Source organism: Berghia stephanieae, chromosome 3 (assembly GCF_034508935.2).
Source record: "Berghia stephanieae isolate SIO BIC M18660-M18661 chromosome 3, UCSD_Bste_1.3, whole genome shotgun sequence".
Taxonomy (NCBI): domain Eukaryota; kingdom Metazoa; phylum Mollusca; class Gastropoda; order Nudibranchia; family Aeolidiidae; genus Berghia; species Berghia stephanieae.
The window spans coordinates 75,043,702-75,068,701 of record NC_088362.1 but is presented as its reverse complement, the minus strand read 5'-3'; the positions used below and the strand labels follow the sequence as shown (position 1 = coordinate 75,068,701).

General features: G+C 37.0%; 1 protein-coding gene across 1 annotated transcript in view; it reads left to right on the top strand.

Annotated features, from left to right (window-relative positions):
• Positions 1 to 25,000, top strand: part of LOC144968441 (protein kinase C-binding protein NELL1-like) — a 234,137-nt gene that overhangs the window by 201,969 nt on the left and 7,168 nt on the right. Inside the window, exons 15-16 of the mRNA XM_078906816.1 lie at positions 13,694 to 13,789; positions 17,505 to 17,645. Of these exons, the coding sequence (XP_078762942.1) occupies positions 13,694 to 13,789; positions 17,505 to 17,645 (237 nt within the window). The remainder of the gene's footprint in view (positions 1 to 13,693; positions 13,790 to 17,504; positions 17,646 to 25,000) is intronic.

The window sequence follows — 25,000 nt, the reverse complement described above, 5'->3', positions numbered from 1 at the left end:
TCTAACTTTTTGTAATGTCTGTCCAATCTCCCCACGGCGGAAGAAAGTTCAGAGACCTGTCCAATTTAACAGACAGAAAAAGATTGTTCAATCCGTATTTTGATTTTTGTATGACATTATTATTATTTCTTTAAAGGCAAAATGTTTTTAATCTGACATTACCCATTAACAAAATCTTAAAATCGCTGATAACATGGAACGTTTGAGATCCATGGTACAAGATCTCCAAAACTCGGCAGATTATGCAATGGAAATTGTGAAAACAGCAGAAGCATCACAGTCTGTTGCTTTAAAAGCGATGAGCTCCTAAATCAAGTCAAGCTATTATCAAATGAAATCAGTAACCTTACCTCATTCCCCTGACCGGGGTGCTCGTAGAAGAGATAGTATGGGAGATGATTTTACAGAAGGGCCCTCCATCCAGATTTGTCCAGGGCTTTTTCCTCATCGGTGTTGGATGGTTGGGACTATCCATCCTTGTCCATTCATTCACATTATCTATCCAGCATTTTGTTTGCCGCCATCTCCTTCTGCCTCCCTCCAAGGCCCCTTTGCATAATGGTTTTTGCCAATGTCTGAGTGTGTGAATAGATAGATAGATAGATAGATAGATAGATAGATAGATAGATAGATAGATAGATAGATAGATAGATAGATAGATAGATAGATAGATGGATGGATGGGTGGATGGATAGTTATGTAGGTAGTTAGGTAGGAAGGTAGGTAGATAAATAGATAGATAGCAAGTTGCTCCAAATGAGCTGAATTGGCATGTCTTCAAATGAAAGAAATAATCGTTAAAGTCATTCAGTACTTGCCCGTGGTCGAACTGTTTCTCATTAAAGTCACAAGTATCGTGGGGTGTTAGTCATTAAGGGCACGTCGACGATACTCATCTGCCTAACTTTTCCTTTATTCTGACAAATCATTTTTTTTTTTCATTTTGGCCAGAAAAACTTTCCTTCGACCGATTAAAATAACCCTCAACAAGAAACTTGTCAAGAAAAAAATCTCCAATCAAAAACCTCCTGACATAGAAAAATCCATTTTGAGATTTGTTGACAGGTTGATTGTGTCATTTTAATCAATCGAGATATGAAGCAAAAGTTTTCTGACCAAAATTGAAAAATGGGATTTGATAAAGTAACGAGAATTGTAATTGACTATCTATTTACCCACGATTCCAAGTTTCAAGTAATTGAGGATGTGCTTGACGATAATTTTGTCATGTAAAATATAAGTATCATTATACTCCTCATTATATTATCAATTTTCAAACATGCCTCGCTTTTATTTAACCCTCCTGATCGTTGATTTTGAATCTCGATCAAGAAAAAAAGAAAGATTGGCATGCCATAGTAGTAGTATATTTAGTACTTATTCTTTTTTTTAAAAAATAGGAATGGGGTTCAAAATTTTTCGTACTGCCCATGTTGAGTTTTATGCCAACAAGCACAGATTTACTGGCCAATCTTAAGATTATAAAACTATTTTTTACAGATTGATATACGAGTAACTTGGAAAGTATGATTATTTATGAAATCTGCTGGGGCATAATGATCGGTCCTTTGATATTGGGAATCGCCATCTTCCCGCCCTGTTGCCAGATTCATTTGCGGGCACTTGTCGACTTTTTGATCGTTGATAGCTCAAAGATTCGTCTTGATATATGTTAATTTCCACAATTCGTCGCTCGGGTCTTTGTTATTGTATTTTTTTTTTTTTGCCTACCTTTATTATCCAGACTATAAAAGTTCATGGTTACACAGAGTTTTGTGTGTTGGTCCGTTATATTTACGGATGGTCATGTTGTGAGCTTCTTAGCCAAGTGCATACTATCTATACAATAGTATCAATCAAAATAGATGAGTGTCTGTTCTCAATCATCGTTATTTCCCCGCAAATATTGCGTGTTCTCCAATATTTCTAAAGGAAATAGTTAAGGGATATGAGATTTGTTGGAAGCCCCGATAGCAAAGTGGTCGAGCACTCTCCTAGTTGTATTCAATATATTTTATTTTTCTTTACTGTCCACCCAACAGTGATTAGATCGTTAGGTTTGTTAGACCTGGCAGAAAGTACATTGCGACGGTGCGGCGATCGATTCAATAGGCTGCAATGAATTCTTGATTTTTCATTTAGCGCTATGTAAACTGGTAATGGGCTCTTACATCTCGAGTCTTAAGGCTACTTTTACGTTTTTATGAGACTTGCTGGACCTACGATTGGTCCCGGTTTCAATTGCTTGAATTGGACAGTGACAATTGGTTCCCACCCCTTGGAGAAGGATGGGGGTTTGTTCCAGATCAAAACGATATCCAGATGTGTAATTCTATTCAATAATATAGGGGAAGCAAGACAATACACGAGGTCTGGTCCTTTCTTCGCATCTCATTCCAGCTCCCCTCCCCTCTCCTCCACCTCTACCCCCTACGAAGCTTGATAAGATTTCTAAACAAATAAAAACAGTGACGTCAATGCCTGTGCATGTGACGTAAAAAAACTCGGTTGGATGAGTTTACTTTAAGATCAATAACAGATGAAAGACCTCCGTCACTAAAAACGTTTGTTAGTGTAGGTTGACTTGATTCCAAATATAAACGTTTATTTACTCGGTATAGCCTGCTGGGTAATTAGTTTACTGAATCAATTGGCCAGCGATCCCAGAATAGCAGGGATATAGGTACCTTTGAATGGGGTCCAAAGCTGTTAATCTCTTGGCGTGTACACTTGAAGCAGGGATGTGTTTGTCGGATGTAATGGTATTGTACGGGTTAGGTAATTGATCGACTGATGTAGTAATTTTGTTAGCGGCTAGCGGCCCCTTTAATTATACGAGGATGAATTGAATGGGTGAGTTAGTAATGGAATAACTACTTACGTCGTTTGTGAATGAAATGCGGGTTGATGAATGAATGGATGAATGGTTGAATGACTGGACTGTAGCGTTGATAGTCGAATTACATAAACCCTCAACACTTCGGTTGACTTTCCATGAGTACAGAAACACGTACGAGTGACTTCACTGTTTGTTGGAACAGTCTGTGACTCTCACTTCGACAATCGAATATTCATATTAATTTAGTATAATCTAACTTGACTTGTTGTTAAAGTCAAACTGACTGTAGTACGAGGTGTGTTATATATAAAGCACGCAAAAATAAACCTGACCCCAAGATATTGTCCTTGGTTAAGTTAGTTTACATAGGATAGTTGGAAAATAGATAAATAGATTGATAAAAGATAAATAAATAGATATTCATACATAATTCATAAATAAATAAATGAATAGATATACAAAGACTTGTGTGGTGCATTTCCACAGATCCATCAAGCTCAACTCACTTTCAATACTTTATATATTTCTTCATAAGGCCGTATGACGAGAGTGCCAATAAAATAAAAATGTTTGGTTTATACGGTATCGATAGCCGAGCGATAAGTTGTCTCGTCTTGTAACGAAGTCGGGCGATGTTGATCGTCGTGGTATCACCAACGATGGTAGAAGGGAAGATGAGCAGCTTGGAGGTTTTTTTGCTCTTTAGCGGTCAGAGTAATTTTCCTTTCCTAAAAGGTGGTGTAATCCGTTAGTATGGGTAATAACAATGAACTGAATAACATTATGCAGTCGTAACAGGCGGTTTGTTGGTTTAAAGCGATCGCAGTTCTAATTATTTATCATTAATTATATAATTAGAATAATATGGATCTGTATTTATATAATATATATATTATGCCTCTGGTTTCATTTTGTGAATTTTACCCCTGGAATGCTGGATAACGAAGGCGATTGGTGAGCCCAGCAGGCCTGAAACAGACTCCGTACCTTCAGTTAACGGATTCGATCAGAGAAAGGAGAAAGGGAAACAATCTATTTTTTTATTCGAACCCGATAAATTAAATTGCTGGTATTTGTTGTTGTTTTGTTTTGGGGGATTTTACGGCACTTGAACAATTTTGGGTCATCCAGTGCCCATAAAAAAGAGAATAATAGAGGGAAAGATGTAGAAGTTAAAAGCTCCAAAGAAAACTGGTTGTAAAAGGGAACAGAATATTCCACGAGCAATCTCTTTTGTTGCTGGTTTGTTTGTTTTGTTTTGTTTGTTTGTTTGTTGTTTTTTGTTTTGTTTTTTTGTTGGGGTTTTTTTTCCGGAGAGGGTAGGGATTTTACGGCGCTTGCGACACTATTAATATTATATAGGTTATTTCAGCGCCACTAAAAAGGAGGATAATAGAGAAAACCGTAAATCAGGAGCACCAAAGAAAAAGCAAGAGAAGAGGGCCTGGTTCAAATAGGGAACAGATGTATCCACGAGTAATCCACCGATGCGCCCATTTCGACATAACCTAAAAGTACCAGCCAGCCCAAGTTCAACACCAAAATGTTTACAAATTTTAAAAAATCAAGAAAACAAAACAAAACAAAACAAACAAACAAACAAAAATTGAGCTTTTTTAGGGTAATATCCACTAAATCTCTAGGGTGAGAGGACAACACTGAGGTAGAAGGTTAGGGTTGAGATAGATGAACTGCGTGTCTTGTCTTCCATGTCAAATAGTGTTTCTGAAGGCTAGGGGACCTCGTATAAATATTCTTTGACAGATGTGGATTTAGCGTAATATAGAAGCTTAAATCGTGTGGTCTAGTGGTATGGCTCTCGCACTCGGGCCGAACTGTTCATGGTTAGATTCCTGCTTTGAGCGGCGTATAGTTGAGTCATTTGAAAAGGCTCTTTATTCACATCTTTTGGCTATTCTCATTTATACAATGATTACCTACCTGGCCGTTAACAGCGTTTCTTTGTCCGAAATGAAATATTGCCAAACAGGCGTTATGTCCCTATAAAATGCCGTGTTGCTGTTGGCTAGGAACCCCTCGAAAACCGCTTTGAGTACGTTTAGTGAATATTGTTCTTTATAAAGACTGTAGAGAGAGAAAAAAATTATAAATGAATGAATGAATGAATGAATGAATGAAAGAGCTATGAATTAGTGAATGAATCTCCTCGCATTCCATGGCTAAGCACTTAAGTAAGTCAGTGGTAACACAACACGTGTGCATAAAAGCTGTCATCCTAATTCACACCCTGCCACTGTTGATTGACAATTGTAATTCTAGGTGTGATAAAACAATGGAGAAAAGAAAATCATATAATAGGTTTCTGGCCGTTATAGTAATGAAAAAGAATAGCTCTCTGTTGTAGGGACTTTAGTTGTTTTACAACAAAACATAAGGTAGTCTCTCCTAATATTTCGGATATTTGTTGGGTCTTTTTCTTTTTGGTGTTTCTTGTTGTTTTTTTTCTACTGTTTTGTATTATTTGTTTTGTTTTGTTTTGTTGTTTGTTTTTTGAGGGAGGGGGTGGTTTTGTTGGGGTTTTTGTTTGTTTTTGTTTTGTTTTTGGGTTTAAAAAAAATTATGGTTGTTTTCGTGTCCAAGATTGTTGCATTATTTCTGCAGCTTTTCTTGTTATTGTAGGCTAATCATTGTTGTTGTTGTTGTTGTTGTTGTTGTTGTTTGTACTGTTGTTATTGTCGTTTTAAAAAATCATGAGCCCAATGTCATTTCTCTAAATTTTTCTCAAATCACTTAACAAGGGATCCTAGACAAATAATAACATTGAACACGTAGCACGAGGTCTGGCGCCTGTAAGGAGAAATTGTGTTATTTTTTCGACGGAGACAATCCGTTTCCGGCGAATTTCTCACTTTATACCTGAGTATGGTGAGAAATTGTGGCTCGAACTGGTCCTACAGGTTACGAACCAAGTGCTATACCACTATACCACTAAATTAATGGTTCTCAACATTTTGCACTGACGGACCGGTAAAAAATAAAAACAAAAATTCACCGATCTTTAGCAAAAAACAATTTTTTTTCAATGTCCAATAACTACTCTATATTATAAACATGCTTTTTTATCCATGTTTAAACCTTGAAAACATTGAATGAACTTTTATAAATTGAATCAATACCTTTTTTCCTTGACCTTTTCTTTGCTGGCGGACATTTTTTTCTTTTTCGCGGACTGGCACTGGTCTAGGGACCGACGGTTGAGAACAGTTGCACTAGACCATAACCAGTCGATCATAATTTAGTGGCTCGCAGCCTCGATAATTTGATATTAGATCCGGGTGATCCAGATATCGATACCATGTGAACTTGCTCGGTATCGAAAGCCGAGCGATAAGTTGTCTCGTCTTGTAACGAAGTCGGGCGATGTTGATCGTCGTGGTGATTAGTTCTATCAAATTGAAGATTTTTGTAAATAAAGAAACGAAGACATTCTTGGCCATATAACGAAACAAATTTAATCTGTATTATATTTTTGACCAAATACCAAATTTTCAGAGAATTAACCAACTCAACACACTACCGCTTTGAGGATGTGGGCCATTGTGATCTTTCAGAATCGTAAGACCCATGGAGCAGGAGTTTATCCCGGTTTCACTAGCGTAAAACGGACAATATCATTTGCTTGCTCTCCTTTTGATAGGACGCTAGTCTTTCGTAAAGCAATTTCCGTCTAGCTATCCAATCACTGATGGGATTGAAACGTGGGTCATAATTAAATTGTTGTTAATTTTGTTGACGATGGTGCTCTTTTGGAGTTTGTTTTTTTTTCTTGTTGTTTAGGGGAGGGTATATGTTTGTTATTTTTGTCTATTTATTGGGGGTTATTTTGTCATTATAATTTTCCACCGTTTTGATTACTAATCAAATGTATGATATTTACCAAGAACGATCAATGACAATATGTAAATGACGGAATGCATAAGGTCGGGCACATCTTAGACTTAGTAATTTCCAGGTAAGGTAACAAAATAATTGACAATGTTGATGTTTTGGATCGAATAATTTCAGATCATAACCTGATTGCTCTAAATCTAAAACTTGAATGCAAAACAACCGTCAAGAAAACGAGCACATACCGTAAAGCAAAATCACTAAACATAGAAACATTTCAAGAAACCATCTATCCACCTCTGTTAATAGTTTTCATGAAATGGTAAATATTTATAATTATAATTCATTGAAAAATGTGTTCGATGAATGTGTCCATTTGTCACGACAGAAATTACTATTTGCCAAACACAGAGTGGTCTTGTAATGAGATACAAATACTAAAACATCAACTCAGATATGCCGAACGGACTTGGCGTCGATCCAAATTAGAAATTAATTATCAAATCTATTTAGGACTAAAACACTAACAGAACAAATTGTTTCTCTCTTGTAAAAAAAACATATATTCAAAATAAAATAACACGCGCCAAACGAAACCCACATGAACTGTTGGTCACCCTGAACAAACTGATTAAGGATCACCCTTCAAATAATTTAGAGGACCCTGTTGCTATCGCAAATCGTTTCTCTCTACACTTCAGAGATAAATATCAGGAATTCGGAATGAGTTGGACAAAGAGGAAACAATTAAAGAACAAGGGAAGAAAACTAGTGCACTTCCATCCTGAGTAGCATTCGACGAATCTGAGCCCGCCACTGAAACGGAAGTACTGTCCGCGCTGAGACAATGCTCTATCTAAAACAACTAGCCCAATAGATCCAATTCCTTCATGGCTTGTTCTTTCTAGTGCTAATATTTTGGTTCCCCTTCTTACTCATATTGTAAATGCTAGTTTGTTTATTGGTGAGGTATCTAATAATCTTAAACATGCTATTGTCACTCCCATATTAAAGAAACCCAGCCGAGACAAAGAAGACCCAAACAATTATCGACCAGTCTCGAATCTCACCCTCGTGTCTAAACTAATTGAGAAAATTGTTGAGATTAGGCTTATCACGTTTTTGAATGAAAACAAATTATTCTCTAAATTTCAGTCTGCTTATCGCCCATTTTATAGCACTGGAACGGCTCTTATTAAAATTCAGAATGATATCATAAATCACATATTTCAGAAAAATGATGATGTTGCTTTCTTACTACTCGACCTCATTGCTGCTTTTGATATAATAGACCTACTCTTTTAATTAACAGACTTAAGACACAATATACCGATTCGAGGGTACTGTTCTTGACTGGTTTTCTTCTTACCTCTCTGACAGAAGTCAACCAATATCTGTAAATTGACATAACTTTTCTTCTCCTTGTCTCCTACCTTTTGGTGTACTACAGGGTTCAGTTCTATGACCCTCTTTATTCACCCTCTATATCATACCATTAGGTGACATCATCTCCAAATATTTTATTGATCTCCATTTTTCCGCAGACGACACCCAACTAATGTTTCCCATTGCTACCGACAATTATCTCAGTGTTATAACGGATATAGAAAATTGTATCTCTGATACTAGTGACTGGATGAGTTGCAATAAACTCAGGTTAAATGAAAACAAAACAGAGGTGTTGCAAATCACAAGACGTGGCCTCGTGGACCTCTTCACGCTTAACCTGAATCCTTTTTATTGTGTAATTTCCATCACTAAGGAGCACGTGAGAAACGTAGGAGTTTTATTTGATACCAAATTAAACATGTCTGCCCATGTCACCAATGTAACTAGATCCTGCAATTTTTATCTTAGATCAATTGGTGCTATTAGAAGGTTTCTTGATATTAATACTACTAAACTTCTTGTTGTCTCTATGATTTTTAGCCGCCTGGATTATTGCAATGCCTTGCTCTATGGTTGTGATAATGATGTCATTAATCGACTCCCAAAGATACAGAACAAAACAGCTCGATTAGTAACGTTATCTTAACAGTGAGAGCATATTACCCCCATTTTGGATGACCTGCACTGGCTACCTGAAAAGTTTAGAATTTAATTTAAAATACTTACCCACGTTTTAATTGCTTAAACAATTCTGCTCCTTCAAGAACTTATCCACCTTTATGAACCCAGAAGAAATTCAAGATCTGCTAATTTAAATCTCCTAAGGGAACCCCCAAAATCGTGAGTTTTTCATGAGAAATTCTTTGATCACCATGCCCCCCGATTGTGGAACTCCATCAGTATTGAAACTAAAAATAGTGATAATCCACTTACTTTTAGAAATTGGACTCTTAGTGTGTATTTTATTATAATATATTATTATAAACGTAACGAGAAACTTTGTAAATTCATTCATTACTACCGTGCTCTGAAATAACAAAACATGTTGAAAATTTTGGCCAGAAACTCGTCCTTCTAACACATATCGATTAAAATGATCCAGACTTCATGGGAAGAAAAGAAAACTCTCAAACCTCGGACTTCCCAAGTCCCAGGTTTGAGAGTTTTTGTCAAGATGAGGGCCATTTAAATCGATCGATATTTGAAAGACGAGTTTCCTGGCCAAAATTTAAAATACGTGTTTTTTTCGGATTACGCCAGATTAATGGTTAATACAACGTTCAGACAAATCTGATAGTTATACAACAATATGAAATACGAGCTATGGTCTAAGTATTCAGTTTGTATAAAGATTGAATAGTCATATGGTAATGACAACGGATCTGTACAAGCGTTTAAGTCAATGCGCTTGTTATATAATAAGAAGATATTATAATGTTTTTGGAAAGTGAATTTCCACGGTTATGCCATGCTCAATACTAATAATAATAATAATAATAATAATAATAATAAATGGCATTTATATAGCGCTTTACCCCGTTGTCACAGGCTCCAAGCGCTTTACAGTGATATAAAACAAAACATATTACAGTGAGACAAGTGTGAAGGAAACGTGATACGAATTCAATTTAACAACAACAAAATATGAAAATAATATTGCAACATTATGACGTAAAAAGATAAAACTTTAAGCGAGATTTGAACGTTGTCAACGAATCCGAGCATCTCACGTGTGACGGGAGAGAGTTCCAAAAATGGGGGGCCGAAAATTGAAAAGACTGTTCACCTATTTTACGCAATGGCTTAGGTTTGACAAGGATTGATTGGTCATTGCTTGACCTCAAGTTTCTATTGGGGACATATATGTTTAGAAGGTCTTTAATATAGGAGGGACTGTTCGTGCTTAGGGATTTGTAGACAACAGTACAAATCTTATAGGCAACTCTTTTTTCAACAGGAAGCCAATGTAACTCACGGAGAAGAAGAGTTGCTGACGGGTATTTTTTGTTATTGCGTACAATGAGCCTGGCTGCGTTATTTTGAGCAACCTGAAGTTTGCTAATTTTGTCTTTAGTTAAATTCGCCCAAAGGGAGTTACAATAGTCCAATTTAGATAAAACCAAGGAATTAATTAAAAGTTCTGTTATATGCTTCGGTATTAAATTACGAATTTTGCTTATTTTTTTCATTTCTATGTACATAGATTGTATGGTGTTATTCACGTGGCTTGTCATGGAAAGATCTTTATCAATGATGACGCCAAGGTTTTTTGCTTTATTTGAAAATTCTATTGTGCTATTTCCGAGAGTAATTAGTGATTTATTTGCCTGTTTAAGGATACTCGGTCTTCCACACATTAAAATCTCAGTTTTATTATCATTTAATTTTAACTTATTGTGGTACATCCAAGATTTAATCTCATTAAAACAGCTCGTAATTCGTTGTATTAAGAACTGTAAATTACTAAGGGGTGCTGAATCATATATTTGCGTATCATCTGCATAAAAATGATAACTCAGATTGAATCTGGATATCACACTAGAAAGGGGCTGCATATATACAGTAAAAAGGACAGGGCCAAGAACAGAGCCTTGTGGCACTCCAAAATTTAGTAAAACTTGTTCTGACTGAACACCATTCACCACGACAGTCTGCCATCGATCCTGTAAATATGATGTAAACCATTTAAGGCAATTCCTTTTATGCCGAACGTATTTTCTAGTCTTCTTAACAAAATGTCATGGTCAATGGTGTCAAAGGCAGCTGAAAGATCTAAAAGGCATAATACATTGATATTGTTAGCATCAGCATTACATAACAAGTCATTTAAGATTTTAAGAAGCGCCGTTTCAGTACTGTGTTGATGTTTGTAGGCTGACTGAAAGGGTTGTTCCAAACTGTTGTTCTTAAGATGAGATGTTAATGTAAGAACTACCTTCTCCAAAAGTTTTGACAAAAAAGGTAAATTTGATACAGGACGATAATTGTTTAATATATTGTGGTCCAGTGATGGTTTCTTCAGAAGTGGTTTGACGAGGGCACTTTTAAAGCACGATGGAATTTCGCCAGTCAGTATGGATGTATTTATGATTGATGTAATGGATGGTAATAATGTATCGATGGAGCTGGCCAAAAGCTGTGCTGGTAGGGGATCAAGGTCGCAGGATTTAATGGGGGCTTTTTTATCAACTCGTTTATGAAACTAGGTGAAACTGGTTGGAACTTGTCTAAAGGGGTACCACAGAATGTATTTGTATCTATAAATGGTTCATGCCGATCTAGTTCTGAACGAATGTTATGGATTTTGTCTTTAAAAAAGTTGACAAATGTGTCTGGCAAGTCTCTTTGATTGGTTGTAGATGGTAATGAAGTGCATCTTTCACGTCCAAGTAGATCATTGCAGATGTTAAATAATTGTTTACAAGATTTAGAAGTTTCAAATTTTGAAAGAAAATACGTGGTCTTTGCCTTTTTTATTGTTGTCTTCCAGGCACGAAATGCGCTCTTGAATATTTCACGATGAATCATGAGGCCTGATGTTTTCAGCAGTCTTTCTGCTCTCCGACACTTCGTTTTAGCTTCTTTAACGTCCGACGTATACCACGGAGCATACTTGCGGTTGGTGACGGTCCTTGTTTGGAATGGCGCATGTTTGTCAAGCGTTTCAATGAGACAACTATTCCACCGGTCTGGATAAATAATTGAATTTTTAGTAAGTTTTGTTTCTAAATCGCCTCTGAAATTGTCCAAATTAATGCCTTTAATGTTTCTGGTTGATGTGGTGGTGGTTTCTTGGCATGGTTTTGAAACGTCAAGATTGAAAGAAATGAGGGAGTGGTCCGAAAAGGGGAGATAATCGACGGTGACGTTGGTTTTTTGGAACTCTGAATTTTCTACAATTACCCAATCTAAAATATGACCAGCAGAGTGGGTTGGCGTTGTTACGATCTGGCACATGTTGTTCTCTGATAATGACTCGTGCAATTTGGCGGTGTCTGTGACGTTGTCGAAGTGAAAATTAAAGTCGCCGAGTATAATTGAATGGCCAGGACGCGTGTGTTGCAAAGTTAGCATCTCGTTGATTTCCTTCCTAACATCAGGTAATTTTATTTTGTTTTTCTTGTTTGCTGGCGGTCGGTAGATGCAGTTGAAGTTGTATCTTGTATTCTGGAGGGATAATCTAAGATCAATGGCCTCCATTGTTTTGCAGCGCATTTCGATGATTTCCACATGTTTACATAATTTTGTTTTATAAAATACGCCAATGCCACCACTTCGCTGATCTTTCCTTGGATACGATCTAAATAATTGGTACCCAGGGGGTGTCATAGCTTTTTCAACTGGGTCGTCTCCAGACTGTGAGAGCCATGTCTCTACTATAAATAGAATATCGAAGTTCCACATTGCTTCTTTATTATCCAGCAGGAAGCATATATATATATATAATTACATATAGTATACGTGGCCTTTTGGATGCCCTTTTGTACTTTTGCTTTTACCATATTATCCGCCGGGTATTTAATAATAATATTCATAGATAACACGTGCATGGCACAATTTCAAAATTACATTATGCTCAATGCGCTGTGCAATGTTATTAATGATAAAAGTGAAATTTATTTACAACTTATACGAGTGGAATGTGCATAGGCTAGAGAGTAAAACTCGGTGGTGCAAGGTTTTGGGATCAGGGTCACTCGTCTGGTCACTGTGTACACGAAATGTCGTTTGACTTTTAAAAAGTTAGATGAACGTACGGCTTAACTACTTACGCAACACAATTATCTCAGTCGCTTTTTTTATCCTTTCTAAATACTCTCCGTCTGTAGTTAACTTTATTTCCTGAAGTTAAGATCATTAACAATGTTTCGACATTTTGTATAATATCTCTCAGGAATCATAATCAGGAAAGCACCCTATGGACTGTTGTTTTTTGTTGGGGTTTTTCTTTTGGTTTATTTTTTTATTTTTTATTTTTGTTGGTTTTTGGTTTGTTTTTTGTTTGTTTTGTTTTGTGAACATGTGCCGGCAGCTGAATCAGTTGATTTGTATGAATAAGAGATTCCGAAGCTGGAAATTCGGACAATGAAATCAAAGAAACTTTTTTGTAGAGCTTCGGTCTGAAGCTGACTGAATTTTAGCAACCTAGTGTGTAAATCAAGGTTCCATAATTATACTCTTATCTGACAGGACATTGATATCAATATTCCTTTTAATTTCCGAGGAACAATTCATCTCGAAACAAAACTTTGTTTCAAAATACATGAGCTTTTATATTGAGCAATATCCACTAGAATATATTATGTGCCCAAAGCCAACATGTAACGCTTGTGAGACGCTATTTCAAATTTTGTTTGTTTGTTTTATAATTCGTTTATCTCTTTATTTATTTTTGGTTTCAGTTTTATCTTATTTGTATATTTGTTTTGTTTTTCATGTTGTTTTTATTTTTGGGGGTGTTGGACGTTGGGGGTTAATTGTTGTTTGTTTGTTGTTGTTTTTTAGTTTTGTTTTTGTTTTTGGTTTTTTGTTATTTGTAAAGCTGTTATATTTGTTTTAACTCAACACTAATATTACAATAATATTCAATAATTCCTTTACTTTTTCCATTAACAGCACATTGTGCAGGTGGTTGTCAGAATGGCGGATCGTGTATCGCTCCTCACATTTGTGAATGCAGGGACGGATACATCGGACCAAATTGTGAACTCGGTGAGTAGAATAAGGCAGAATTCCTACCTTCCTTCCCGGGTTCCATCTCTTTCCAGAGGTCGGATGTCATGGCCTTCCATCCTTCACGGTCCATTGCAGCCTCGTTACAGTCTGCCATGCGCCGTCCTGTAGCTTCCTTGATGCCATCTGTCCAGGATTTCCTTTGTCTTCCTCTGCCTCTCTTTCCTTCAATTCTTCCCTCCATTATCCTTTTTTCGAGACTATCATGTCTTCGCATATGTCCAAAATATGACAGCTTTTTGTGCTTCACAGTCAAAAGAAGTTCTTTTTGTTTTTGGCCCATTAGGTCGAGGACTTCGATGTTTGTTTTTCTTGCTGTCCAAGGTATTTTCAGTATTCTCCTGTACGTCCACATCTCAAAAGCTTCAATACGTTGTTCTGTCTGTGCGGTTAGTGTCCACGTTTCACAACCATAAAAGAAAATGGACCACACATAGCATTTGGTGCATCTCATTCGTGTTCTGATGGAGATATTTGTGTTGTTGAGGATTGGCTTTAGTTTCATGAACGCATTTTTGGCCAGCATTATTCGTCTCCTGATCTCTTTGTCAGACTTTGCATCGGATGTTACCAACTGCCCCAAGTACGTGAACTCCTTTACTTGTTCCACTGGACACTCTTCTATTTCTATATCTATTTCTATGGGCTCTTTCTTTTTTGTTATCACCATTGTTTTTGTCTTCTTCGCATTCATGAACAGCCCCTTTTTTTTACTCTCTTCGTTCACTTTTGAAAGTAGCTTCTGTAGGCCTTCTTTACTTTCCGCCAACAGGACAGTATCGTCAGCGTAACGTAGATTGTTGATGTTGTGGCCACCAACCTTCAACCCTTGTGCTGTTTCTACTTGCCGAAAAATAGACTCTGTGTATAAATTAAACAAGCAAGGAGACATAACACATCCCTGGCGCACTCCTTTCTTGATTTCAATTGCATCTGTTGTATGTGCCTGCACTTTTATCTGAGCCTTTTGCTGCCAGTACAGATTAGCGATTAGAGCCACATCATTCTCTTCCACACCTATTGCCACAAGGTCCTGGATAAGTTTCTGATGACTAACAGAATCAAATGCCTTTGAGTAGTCGATAAAACAGGCATATATGTCTTTTTGGACCTCTAAGTATTTTTCTGACAGGATTTTTAAGTCGAAAATTGCCTCCCTGGTGCCACTGTTCTTTTTGAATCCAGTTTGCTGTTCTGAAATCTCACGATCTACTTTTGACGAGATTCTTTTCAGGATTATTGTCAGGAGGAGTTTCAGTAGATGGCACATAAGACTGATTGTTCTGTAGTCCGAACACTCAATTGCACCCGCTTTCTTGGGTAGCAGTATGAAGATAGAAGTGCGAAGGTCTTCTGGGATGTGCGTTGACTCGTATATTTCATTCACCAACGAGTGATCACCCAGATGAGGAGGTCGAGGCGCATTATGAAAATGTAAACAAGGCCCTCAAATGCATAAAATCAAGTGACATTGTTGTCGTGATGGGGGATTTCAATGCGAAAGTTGAAAACGCAGCAATCTCACCGTGCATGGGAAGTTGTGGTCTAGGAGAGTCCAACGAGAGGGGTGAACGTCTGGTCCAATTTTGCGAGTCCCACGACATGACCATAATAAACACCATATTCAAACAACCAAAGAGGCGCCTATATACTTGGAAGAGCCCAGGAGATATATACAGAAACCAAATAGATTATTTTCTCATCAAAACCAGATTCAAAAACTGTGTGACCCAATGTAAAACTTTCCCGGGTGCTGACATTGGATCGGACCATGTTCCCATCATGATGAAAATAAAAGTTAAATTAAAAATTCCCAAACAGAAAAGGGACGAACACATAAAGTACGACCTAGCTGAACTTAGAAACGAGGAGCTAAGAGCGAAATATGCTGTAGAAGTTGAAAATAGGTATTATTGTCTTATGGAAGAACAAGAAGACACAAATAAAGAAACAGAAGAAACGTATAAGAGTAGAATTGATAAACAATGGTCCTCTCTTAAAGGTGCAATAACAACTACAAACGAGAAAATGCTAAACAAAAAATCTAAAGAAGCAAAGAAAGAATGGATGACGAATGAGATTTTGAATATTATGAGAGAACGGAAACATTCAAAGGGCACCCCTAGATACAATGAACTGGACAAATCAGTAAAGAAAAAGTGTATCCAAGCTAAAGAAGACTGGCTTGATGAAAAGTGCCACCGTATTGAGAAGCTATCACATGAGAGAAACCCTGGACCAATGTTTGCTGAAATCAAGAAATTCACATATAAAAACGCTCAATCTGGCGGTTGTATCAAAGATAAATCAGGTAGACTCCTCTTTGAGGTGGAAGAAATCGCCAATAGATGGAAAGAATACGTGGAGGAGCTATTCAATGCGGACAGAGGTGACAACCATATACAGTCCTTTCTACGGGGACCCACAATCCTAAGATCAGAAGTAGAGAAAGCCCTATACTGCATGAAAACAGGGATGGCAAATGGAATAGATGGGGTGTCAAAGAAATGCTGCAAGCACTGGGTGAATTTGGTGTTGATGTGATAACGGACCTTATGAATGAAATATACGAGTCAACGCACATCCCAGAATTCCTAGAGAGAAAAAAAATATAGAATCTGAAAAGGTTACGATCATACATTACAATGCAAGAAACAAACTATCATAATAAATGAAACATCCTTGACGAGGGATCGAACCTCAGACCTCCTGATAACTGTAATCGACCCACTGCCCAGTAAGGTTGATTTTTTTTTTTCGGAGGATTATTTCTGGTAAAATATCTGTCTGCTTGGTCAGGCACTTTATCATATGCGCACCTTTTCATATTCTTATCTTGCAGCAGTCTCACATTTGATCAATACGTCTGCATAATATCTTTATAGGGAATGAGATTAGCGGAAGAGTAGCGTCCTTTGATTGGACGTCACCCAATCTCGCGAGGACGAGAGACGCATGCGCACAACCAACATGACGTTATCTCTCTAATAACTTTTCCGTCGGTGACGTCACAGACTATGGGTGACGTCTAATCAAGGGACGCTACTCTTCCGAAATCTCATTCCCTGTAAAGCATGCATTATTATCAAAAAGTTAATATTATCATTAGCTGTTGAGCTATTGTTGATGCGTATTAATGTTTTATACTTAAGAGGATGTTGATGAAATGCAAAGCTAGCAGGATCACTTTTAGTTGAATATCGTTATTGTTATCATGAAATAACCAGACTGTTATCACAAATCGCCGTTTCCACAGCATCACCACTCCGTGTTATTATAGACTCGTGATTGTGTGATCTGATAAATTGTTAACATTGATTACCAAACTCGTTTTAGTAATTGTGCAAAGTTGTTCCATCATCATCATCATCATCATCATCATCATCATCATCATCATCATCATCATCATCATCATCATCATCATCATCATCATCATCATCATCATCATCATCATCATCATCACCATCATCATCACCGTCATCGTCACCATCATCATCATCATCATCGTCGTTGTCACTGTCGTGATCATCAATCATCCTCAACCTCCTCCTCCTCCTCATCGTCATCATCATCATCATCATCATCATCATCATCATCATCATCATCATCATCAACATCATTATTTTCATTTAAATTTCTCCCCCCCCCCCCCCTTCCTTTCCGCTCCCGCCCCCACAACTCCCATTAACCCCAGATATTAATGAATGTGAACTGGGCATCTCCAAATGCCACGGACATTCCGTGTGTATCAACATGCCTGGGTGGTATCGATGTGACTGTTTGGAAGGCTATCACTCCTCCTGGCCCGACAATCACTATGGAAACTTGTGCTGGGGTAAGGCATTATTCCTTTCTTTTATAAAATGAATATTCCTCACATTCATCTGCAGAAGTTTGTTGTTTGTTTTTAAAAATATAGGATTCATCTTGTAAAAATACCGATATAAGCGCCGTGCAACTGTGCAAGATGATCAAGAAAGGCTAAATTTCCTCCTTTGGGATAAAACGGGATGCCGGCAGCTAAACTCAAATCCGTTTCTTCTTGGTATTTTCTATTTCTTGTCTATTCATTATTTTCTTCTTTTTCTGTCAAGGCTTACCAAAGTCCCGAGTATTGAATGCAAAGTGTTACCTTTAGATTTTTATTCACGTAGGCCAGCGATTGACCGATAGGCGATAGCACAAGATGTCTATTTAGATCAAGGGAATGGCACAGTAACCACATCACATTTGATTTAATCCCATTCATCACAGCGTTAGTCGGGTTCAAGTTTATGTAAATACAAAATGCTTGAACTGAATTGGGATACGAAATGCGGTCACTTTGATTCTTGTAGTAATTTGTCTTCTTGTACTCTATCAGGCCGCCCCCCTCCTCCCCTCCACCCCTTCGTCACTTCGGTCTTCCCTCCTCAACCATCAGCGCCACTGCCACTAGTGCTACTGATACTGGTATTACTACTACTACTACTACTACTACTCCTCCTACCACCACTACTACCACCACTACTACTACTACTACTACTACTACTACTACTACTACTACTACTACTACTACTACTACTACTACTACTACTACTACTACTACTACTACTACTATTACTACTACTACTACAACTACTACTACTATTACTACTACTACTACTACTACTACTACTACTACTACTACTACTACTACTACTACTACTACTACTACTACTACTACTACTACTACTACTACTACTACTACTACTGCTGCTGCTGCTGCTGCTGCTGCTGCTGCTACTTTTTCACCCTACCATTCTCCTCCATTTTGGCTCAGTATTCCTCTTCTTAGTCATTCTTTCATATATTAATCAAATGACCCCGGTAAAAAGAATGAATAAAATGAATGAAAACAGTACGGAAGATAGTGATCTCGAGTTTAGGTAAATAGAAAACAATTTAAAACCGAAAACTGCCAATTGATAAGACTGAAAATGAGCACTAGCTCTTCGATAAACGACAATAAATGAATATTTACCTCTTGTATTTACCTGTTCTAAATTAATTTGTATTGTTACTCGCCCCGTCACGTTTTCTTCCAACAGGATATAGCGACATTTTCTTGCAAACCCTACGGTTCTTTGTAATATTTAACTTTTATTTTTTTTAATAGGCTTGACCCTGAGTGAACTTATGTGCATGTCTGATAACCCAAATTGTTGTGGGTTCATTGTATCTAGTAATGGAAATTCTCTCAAAACCAACGCAAATTATTCTTTACTACAACACAACGAAGAAGAAAGCTCAATATCAAATCAAACCCATAAATATGTCACTCACTTATCAGCTGTGGCTATATGGTCTAGTGGTATGACACTCGCTTTCGTACCGAAGGTCCAGGGTTCGAGCTTCGCTCGGCGCATAGTTGAGCCCTTGGAAAAGGTTCTTTACTCACTTTCTCTCTCCGTACGCAGGTGTAAAATGAGTGCATGGCTGTTAACAGCGTTGTCTCTGTCCGAAAAAATTATAATATCGCCTAACAGACGTAACGTCCCATCCTACATGTTAAGTGTTACTGTTGGCCAGGGACCCCTTGTAAAGCGCTTTGAGCACGTTTAGTGGATATTGCCCTAAATAAATGGTCTATTTCTTTTTAGACTTGCAAATACTAGGATTGACCCGTCATCCCAATATTCGAGTTTGAATTCTTATAAGTTGTTTTGTTTTGTGCGACCAGAAGATAGTCTTATAATATGAGCCCGGAATTCAAGTTAAAATGGCTATTGACCTTAACTTTTGAATAAATCATGTAATGTAAACATTATATGAATTTAATTCTTTTTTCAATTTACGCCATCGTTTATTTCTTCTTCATTAAAAAAAAATCGGTAGATTTAATACGTTTCGGCGCCTGACTACTATTAATATCTTCCATCTATCTTTACCTGCCTACATCTTTTTTGTTTGCAGATAGCTTTTTGTTAAAGGTTTGTTGTTTTTTTTTCGGGAGGGGGTGTGTCTATTTGTTTTTGTTTTGTTAGGTTTATTTTGTTTATGTCTTTTTTTTTTGGTTGTTTTTTTTTGGGAGGTTTTCTTTGTTTTTTTTTTGTTTTTTATTTGTTGCTGTTATTTTGTTTGTTAATTTGTTTCTTAATATTATTTTCTCCTTTTTGTTTTGGTAAAAAAGGCAATCTATCTCATTCCTTTTTAAAAAAAAAAGAAACAAACAATAAATTTCAATTGCTTAGTTTAAGCTCACCCTCTGGTATTTTCTTCTTTGTCAACATCCATGATTAGCTTGTCATTTAAGATCTACCATATTATCGACGGCTGAGATCAAAACTCATGTAAGCGACCATTTCTAAATGTTACAGCAAAAAAAACAACAACAACAACAACAAAGAAAAAAAAGTGATTTTTTTTGGTATTGTTTTTTTTTTCTTGTGTATTTTTCTTTTTTGTCTGGTACTGTTTCATACAAACTTTATCAGATCATTAAGTTCTTTCGTTTTGTCTTCTAATTTTGTCCATGTGTTTGTTTTATTTATTTTTTTCATTTTGATCTTTTTAAGCTGTTGTTATTATTGTTTTGTTTGTTGTTTTAATTTTAATTCGTCTTGTTTATTGGGGGGTTTTTATGGGCTTTTAAAATGTTTTTTTTCCCTTTATTTAAATTCTTTTTCTAATATTTATATAGGATGTTGATATTGTTTGCGACACAGAAATTACGTCTTGAATGTTTCCTTCCCCAAGTTTGAATAAATAAAGGTTGACTGAGAGTAAACTGCTTTATCAAGATGTGTGTCCTACTTCGAAATACGTGGGGTTTTTTTTTTCTTCTTTTTACCTTATTCCACTCCCGTTTTGATTCGTGCCGACAGTCTGGAATCTAATTCAGTTTTCAATTTATTTGTCTTTATTGTACGTCACGGTTTTTCCATCCATTCTTCCAAATGTGTATGTGTATTTTGACGTCCTCTGGAATAACACATCTTTAACATTTTGGCCAAAAAAAACTCGTCCTTTGAATATCGATCGATTTAATTGACACATCCATTTTGTCAAAAACACTCAAACTTGAGATTAAAAGTAGTTTTGACAAGATGAGAGGGTCATTTTAATCGATCGAAATTTAATTGAAGGATGAGTTTTCTGGCCAAAATTTTAAAAATATGTGTTTTTTCAAAGTTTAGTATAGTATTTTTTTTCTCAATTGGGTTCGAATCAGTGCAAAGCTATCAAAAATCAAGTTTAAGTTGAATGAAGCTAGGCAACTATTATAAAAATATGTGACCCATCGTCTCTAAACGGTATCATGTCAGGATGAATCGAACCGCAAAACGTGAATTTAAAAACGAAGTTGTGAGAAATACGAACTTTAAGGTGGTTTGTTTTTTTTGGTACTATGCTAGAAATAGTATTTATTCTTCACCAAAATAAAGAGAAACTAATCCCAAGTTTTACATTTGTGACCATAAATTAAATTCCCAGCAATTTGTTCATCCCGACATAACACGGCTTTGGGGTGAAGGGTCGCACATATTATGTGACCCATCGTCTGCATCCAGTATTATATCGCTCTGAACCAAGAGAAGTTGAAAATATACTTTTAAAGGTATAAAATTATGAAACTTCTTTTGAATAGGAATGCCTCATAAATAAATATTAATGACTGTAGTTTTCAAACCACTTTCTTAAGTCTCAAATTTTGTGATTTTAACCGTTTTCACGTCAAACTCAATTTTTGGAGACTGTTTTACCCTGATATAGTACCGTATTGTCGTAAATTGTCGATTTATCAGCTTGTCTTCAGTAGTCCTTTAGAGTTATTAGGCCCATGGAGCCTGAGTTTATCCGGTTTCTATATCGTGAAACGGACAATAGCAATTGCTTGCTACATTTTGGATAGGACGCTAGTCCATCTCATAGTACTTTCCACCAAGTCTAACAGACCCAGCTACCCAATCACTGCTGGGTGGACAGGAATGGGGGGGGGGGGGGTGAGGGTCAGAACAAAATCTCTACAACACCAGGGATTGATCTCGGAACCTTTGCTTGTGAAGCGAGTACTCTATCAACTGAGCATGTCTTCAGGCCAATGTTAAAAGATTGTGGACTGGTTATAGAATAGCTGGACCTGAAGTATTTGATGACCCCAATATGTACTCGTACACCATATCAATCAAAGCTGTATTATATTAACCAGTTAACTGCCGTACTCTGGGAAAATTAGTATTTAAAATTTGGCCAGTAAACTCATCCTTCTAATATCGATCGATTTAAATGACCTTCTTCTTGGCAAAAACTCTCAACCCTGGAACCTTATGAGGGTCATTTATTTGAAGGACGAGTTTTCTGGCCACCTTTTTGAAACATGTCTTTCCAATGTATGGCAGTTAACTGGTTATATAGTATTATACTCCTCCTCTTCCTCGCTCCCCTTCTAACCCTCATCCTCCCCCTCCCCTTCTCACCCTCCTACCCCTTATTCTGCAGTTTCTTCTTCTCTCCTCTTCCTCTCCTCCTTCTCCACCTTCTTCTTCTTCCCCCTTTTTTTTCTTCGATTATTCTCCTTCTTCTTCTCCTTCTCCTTCAAAGTCTGGGGTTTCATATTTGACAAATTGAAGAGAATCTTAATCGATCGATATTTAAATGGTCTTTTGTCAGAATACGACAGAATCAGTTATTCATTTCCCTTCCAATATATGACTTTGCTCCGCCTCTCTCTCTCTCTCTCTCTCTCTCTCTCTCTCTCTCTCTCTCTCTCTCTCTCTCTCTCTCTCTCTCTCTCATATGCCTCCATGTCGACCACACCCCGTCACCTCCCCCCCCCCCTCCCCTATCTTGGTTGCGTCATAGTCGTTTTCCACCAAAATTGTCTATATCGATCTGTCTGGCGTAAATCTTATCAATCCAATCGCCGCATTACCAAGGTAAATAACTCGATCCTTTCAATGCCGTGAATACACAATTTATGAACCATGGAAGTGTATTATGTGTAAAAATACTTGAGAATGCAATAATACCAAACTGTTTTATTACATTTACCGTCAATATTATCATCATCGTTGTCGTCATTTCATTATCATCATAATCGTCGTCGTCATACTGCTATTGCTTCTGCTATCGTACGGCTCATCAACATAGAACCGCCATTATCTATATTTACACAAAAATCAATTGCAAAATTAAGGGGAGGGGTCCCCGATAGCTGAGTTAATAAAGCACTCGCTTCACAAGCAAAGGGAGCTAGATTCATCCAGGATGAACTCGTAATCCCCCTGTCCACCAAGCTATGATTAGGTCACTGGGTCTTTCAGATGTGATGGAAAGTACTTTGCGATAGACTAGCATCCAATCGAAATGATAGCAAGCAATTGCTATTGTCCATTTCACGCTATAGGAACCGGGATACACTCTGGCTTCATGGGCCTAAAGGCTCTGAGGGACTGAAAAAATCACTAAATTGTGACCAATAGGGCGAAAAAGTATCATGACAGGGTGAACCTGAAGTTAAAAATTCAATTCTTATCCGTAACTTATAAAATATGTGACCCACTGTGTCAAAAGGGTATTATGTCGGAATGAACAAAGTGCTGAAATTTGAATATATAGCCAGAAGTGTGAAACCTGTTGTTAAATTCTAGTTACGTAATGTGGTGGAGAACAGAGACCTTTGCTTCCATGGTGAAACACTCGAAAGCTCGTATTTTCTGTAATTTTGATTCTAAAATCTTTTTTTTTGTAGGGGGGGGGGGGTCCTATTCATCCTTACATAATACCATTTTAAGACAATTCATCACATATGAGTGGAAATAAATATCTTCATTGATAAGAGGGAGATTTTTCAAATCCTCAAACCTTAAATAATCAAATTCTGACCATTTTGGTTTTATATCTTTTAACTCATATGTTGCCATCCAGCTCATTCCAGCACACTTACAGATTAACGCAATGGCTCACGATTAGAAATTAATGACATTCGTAGATTTGAAAATAAAAAAAAACAAAATAAAACCACATTTTGAGGAATAAATCACTATAGATTAGAAAAAAAAAAAAGAAAAAAAAAAGAAAAAGGAAACGTGACAGCAACTTCCATCACAGGAAGCAAACGAGACATATCAGACTCCAGACATATCCCAGGCACCCCCGGGGCTGGATGGAATTGTGGTAGGCTCAACAATTTATTTCACCTGATTTGCTTGTATCGACAGATCAATTTACTTCAGTCTCCCACCCCCACCTTTTCCCCAGCCCACACCCCGTCTCCGTTGTTTGGACGGGGACTCGTTTCTTCTTCTTCTTCTTCTCCTCCTCCTCCTTCTCTTCCTTTATTTATCATAATAATCAATAAAACTTTTTTTTCGATGCATTGTAAGCTTTAAAAATCATTACTTTCAACCCTCTACGACTTTGCTCTACCTCATGATTTTTGCACGTCGTCCTTGACCTTTGTTTGCTCATAAGCTCTCGTGCTGGGGGCTATAGAGACGGCAGCCGGGGTCTCCCGAAGTGGGCCATAAAGTCAATCAAATTAGAGCATCGCAGAGATAACTGATATTCATTTTCGATCAACAAACGTGTTTAACCAGCGGCGGAAATCAGAAACCATGGGTCTACTCGTGTTCCACACGGACTGTCTGTTGACTCACGCGATCGTCCGCGCTTTAGACGAATGGATTTATCGATGTATCCAAATGATGACTCATTCTTCTCATTCCGGTTTTAGACTAGTTGGTACACTCTAATTAAATAATGGATCTTGTACGTTCGTCCCACTCTTTTATGTCAAAGTATTTGCCTTGACCTTTGACGCTTTGAGGTTGGAGTTCAGTAGCTCAATAGGTAGTTCGTCGGAATTGATTGTAAACGAAAGAGCTTTGTTCCGACCTATAAATGCTAATAGTTATTATTAGTGCAATTATCATAATAATTTTAAGGCTCTGTTTCTGCTTTTGATTTTTTACAGAATTGTATGGAAGGCTTTTTTGTGAGATCGAAACATGTTCTTTTCATACAATGAATTGAGTCACACCTTGTGTTTCATTTGTTGTGCACAACTTATAAATATGACAGTTAATCATGATGATCATGAAAACTTTTTTCTTTTGTTCACTAATATTTTATAGATTTTCTTCGTCCCTTATCACTCAATTAGAAACTTATTATTAAAGTTATAATTGTTATTATTATCCTTATTATCCTTAATATTATTATTATTAT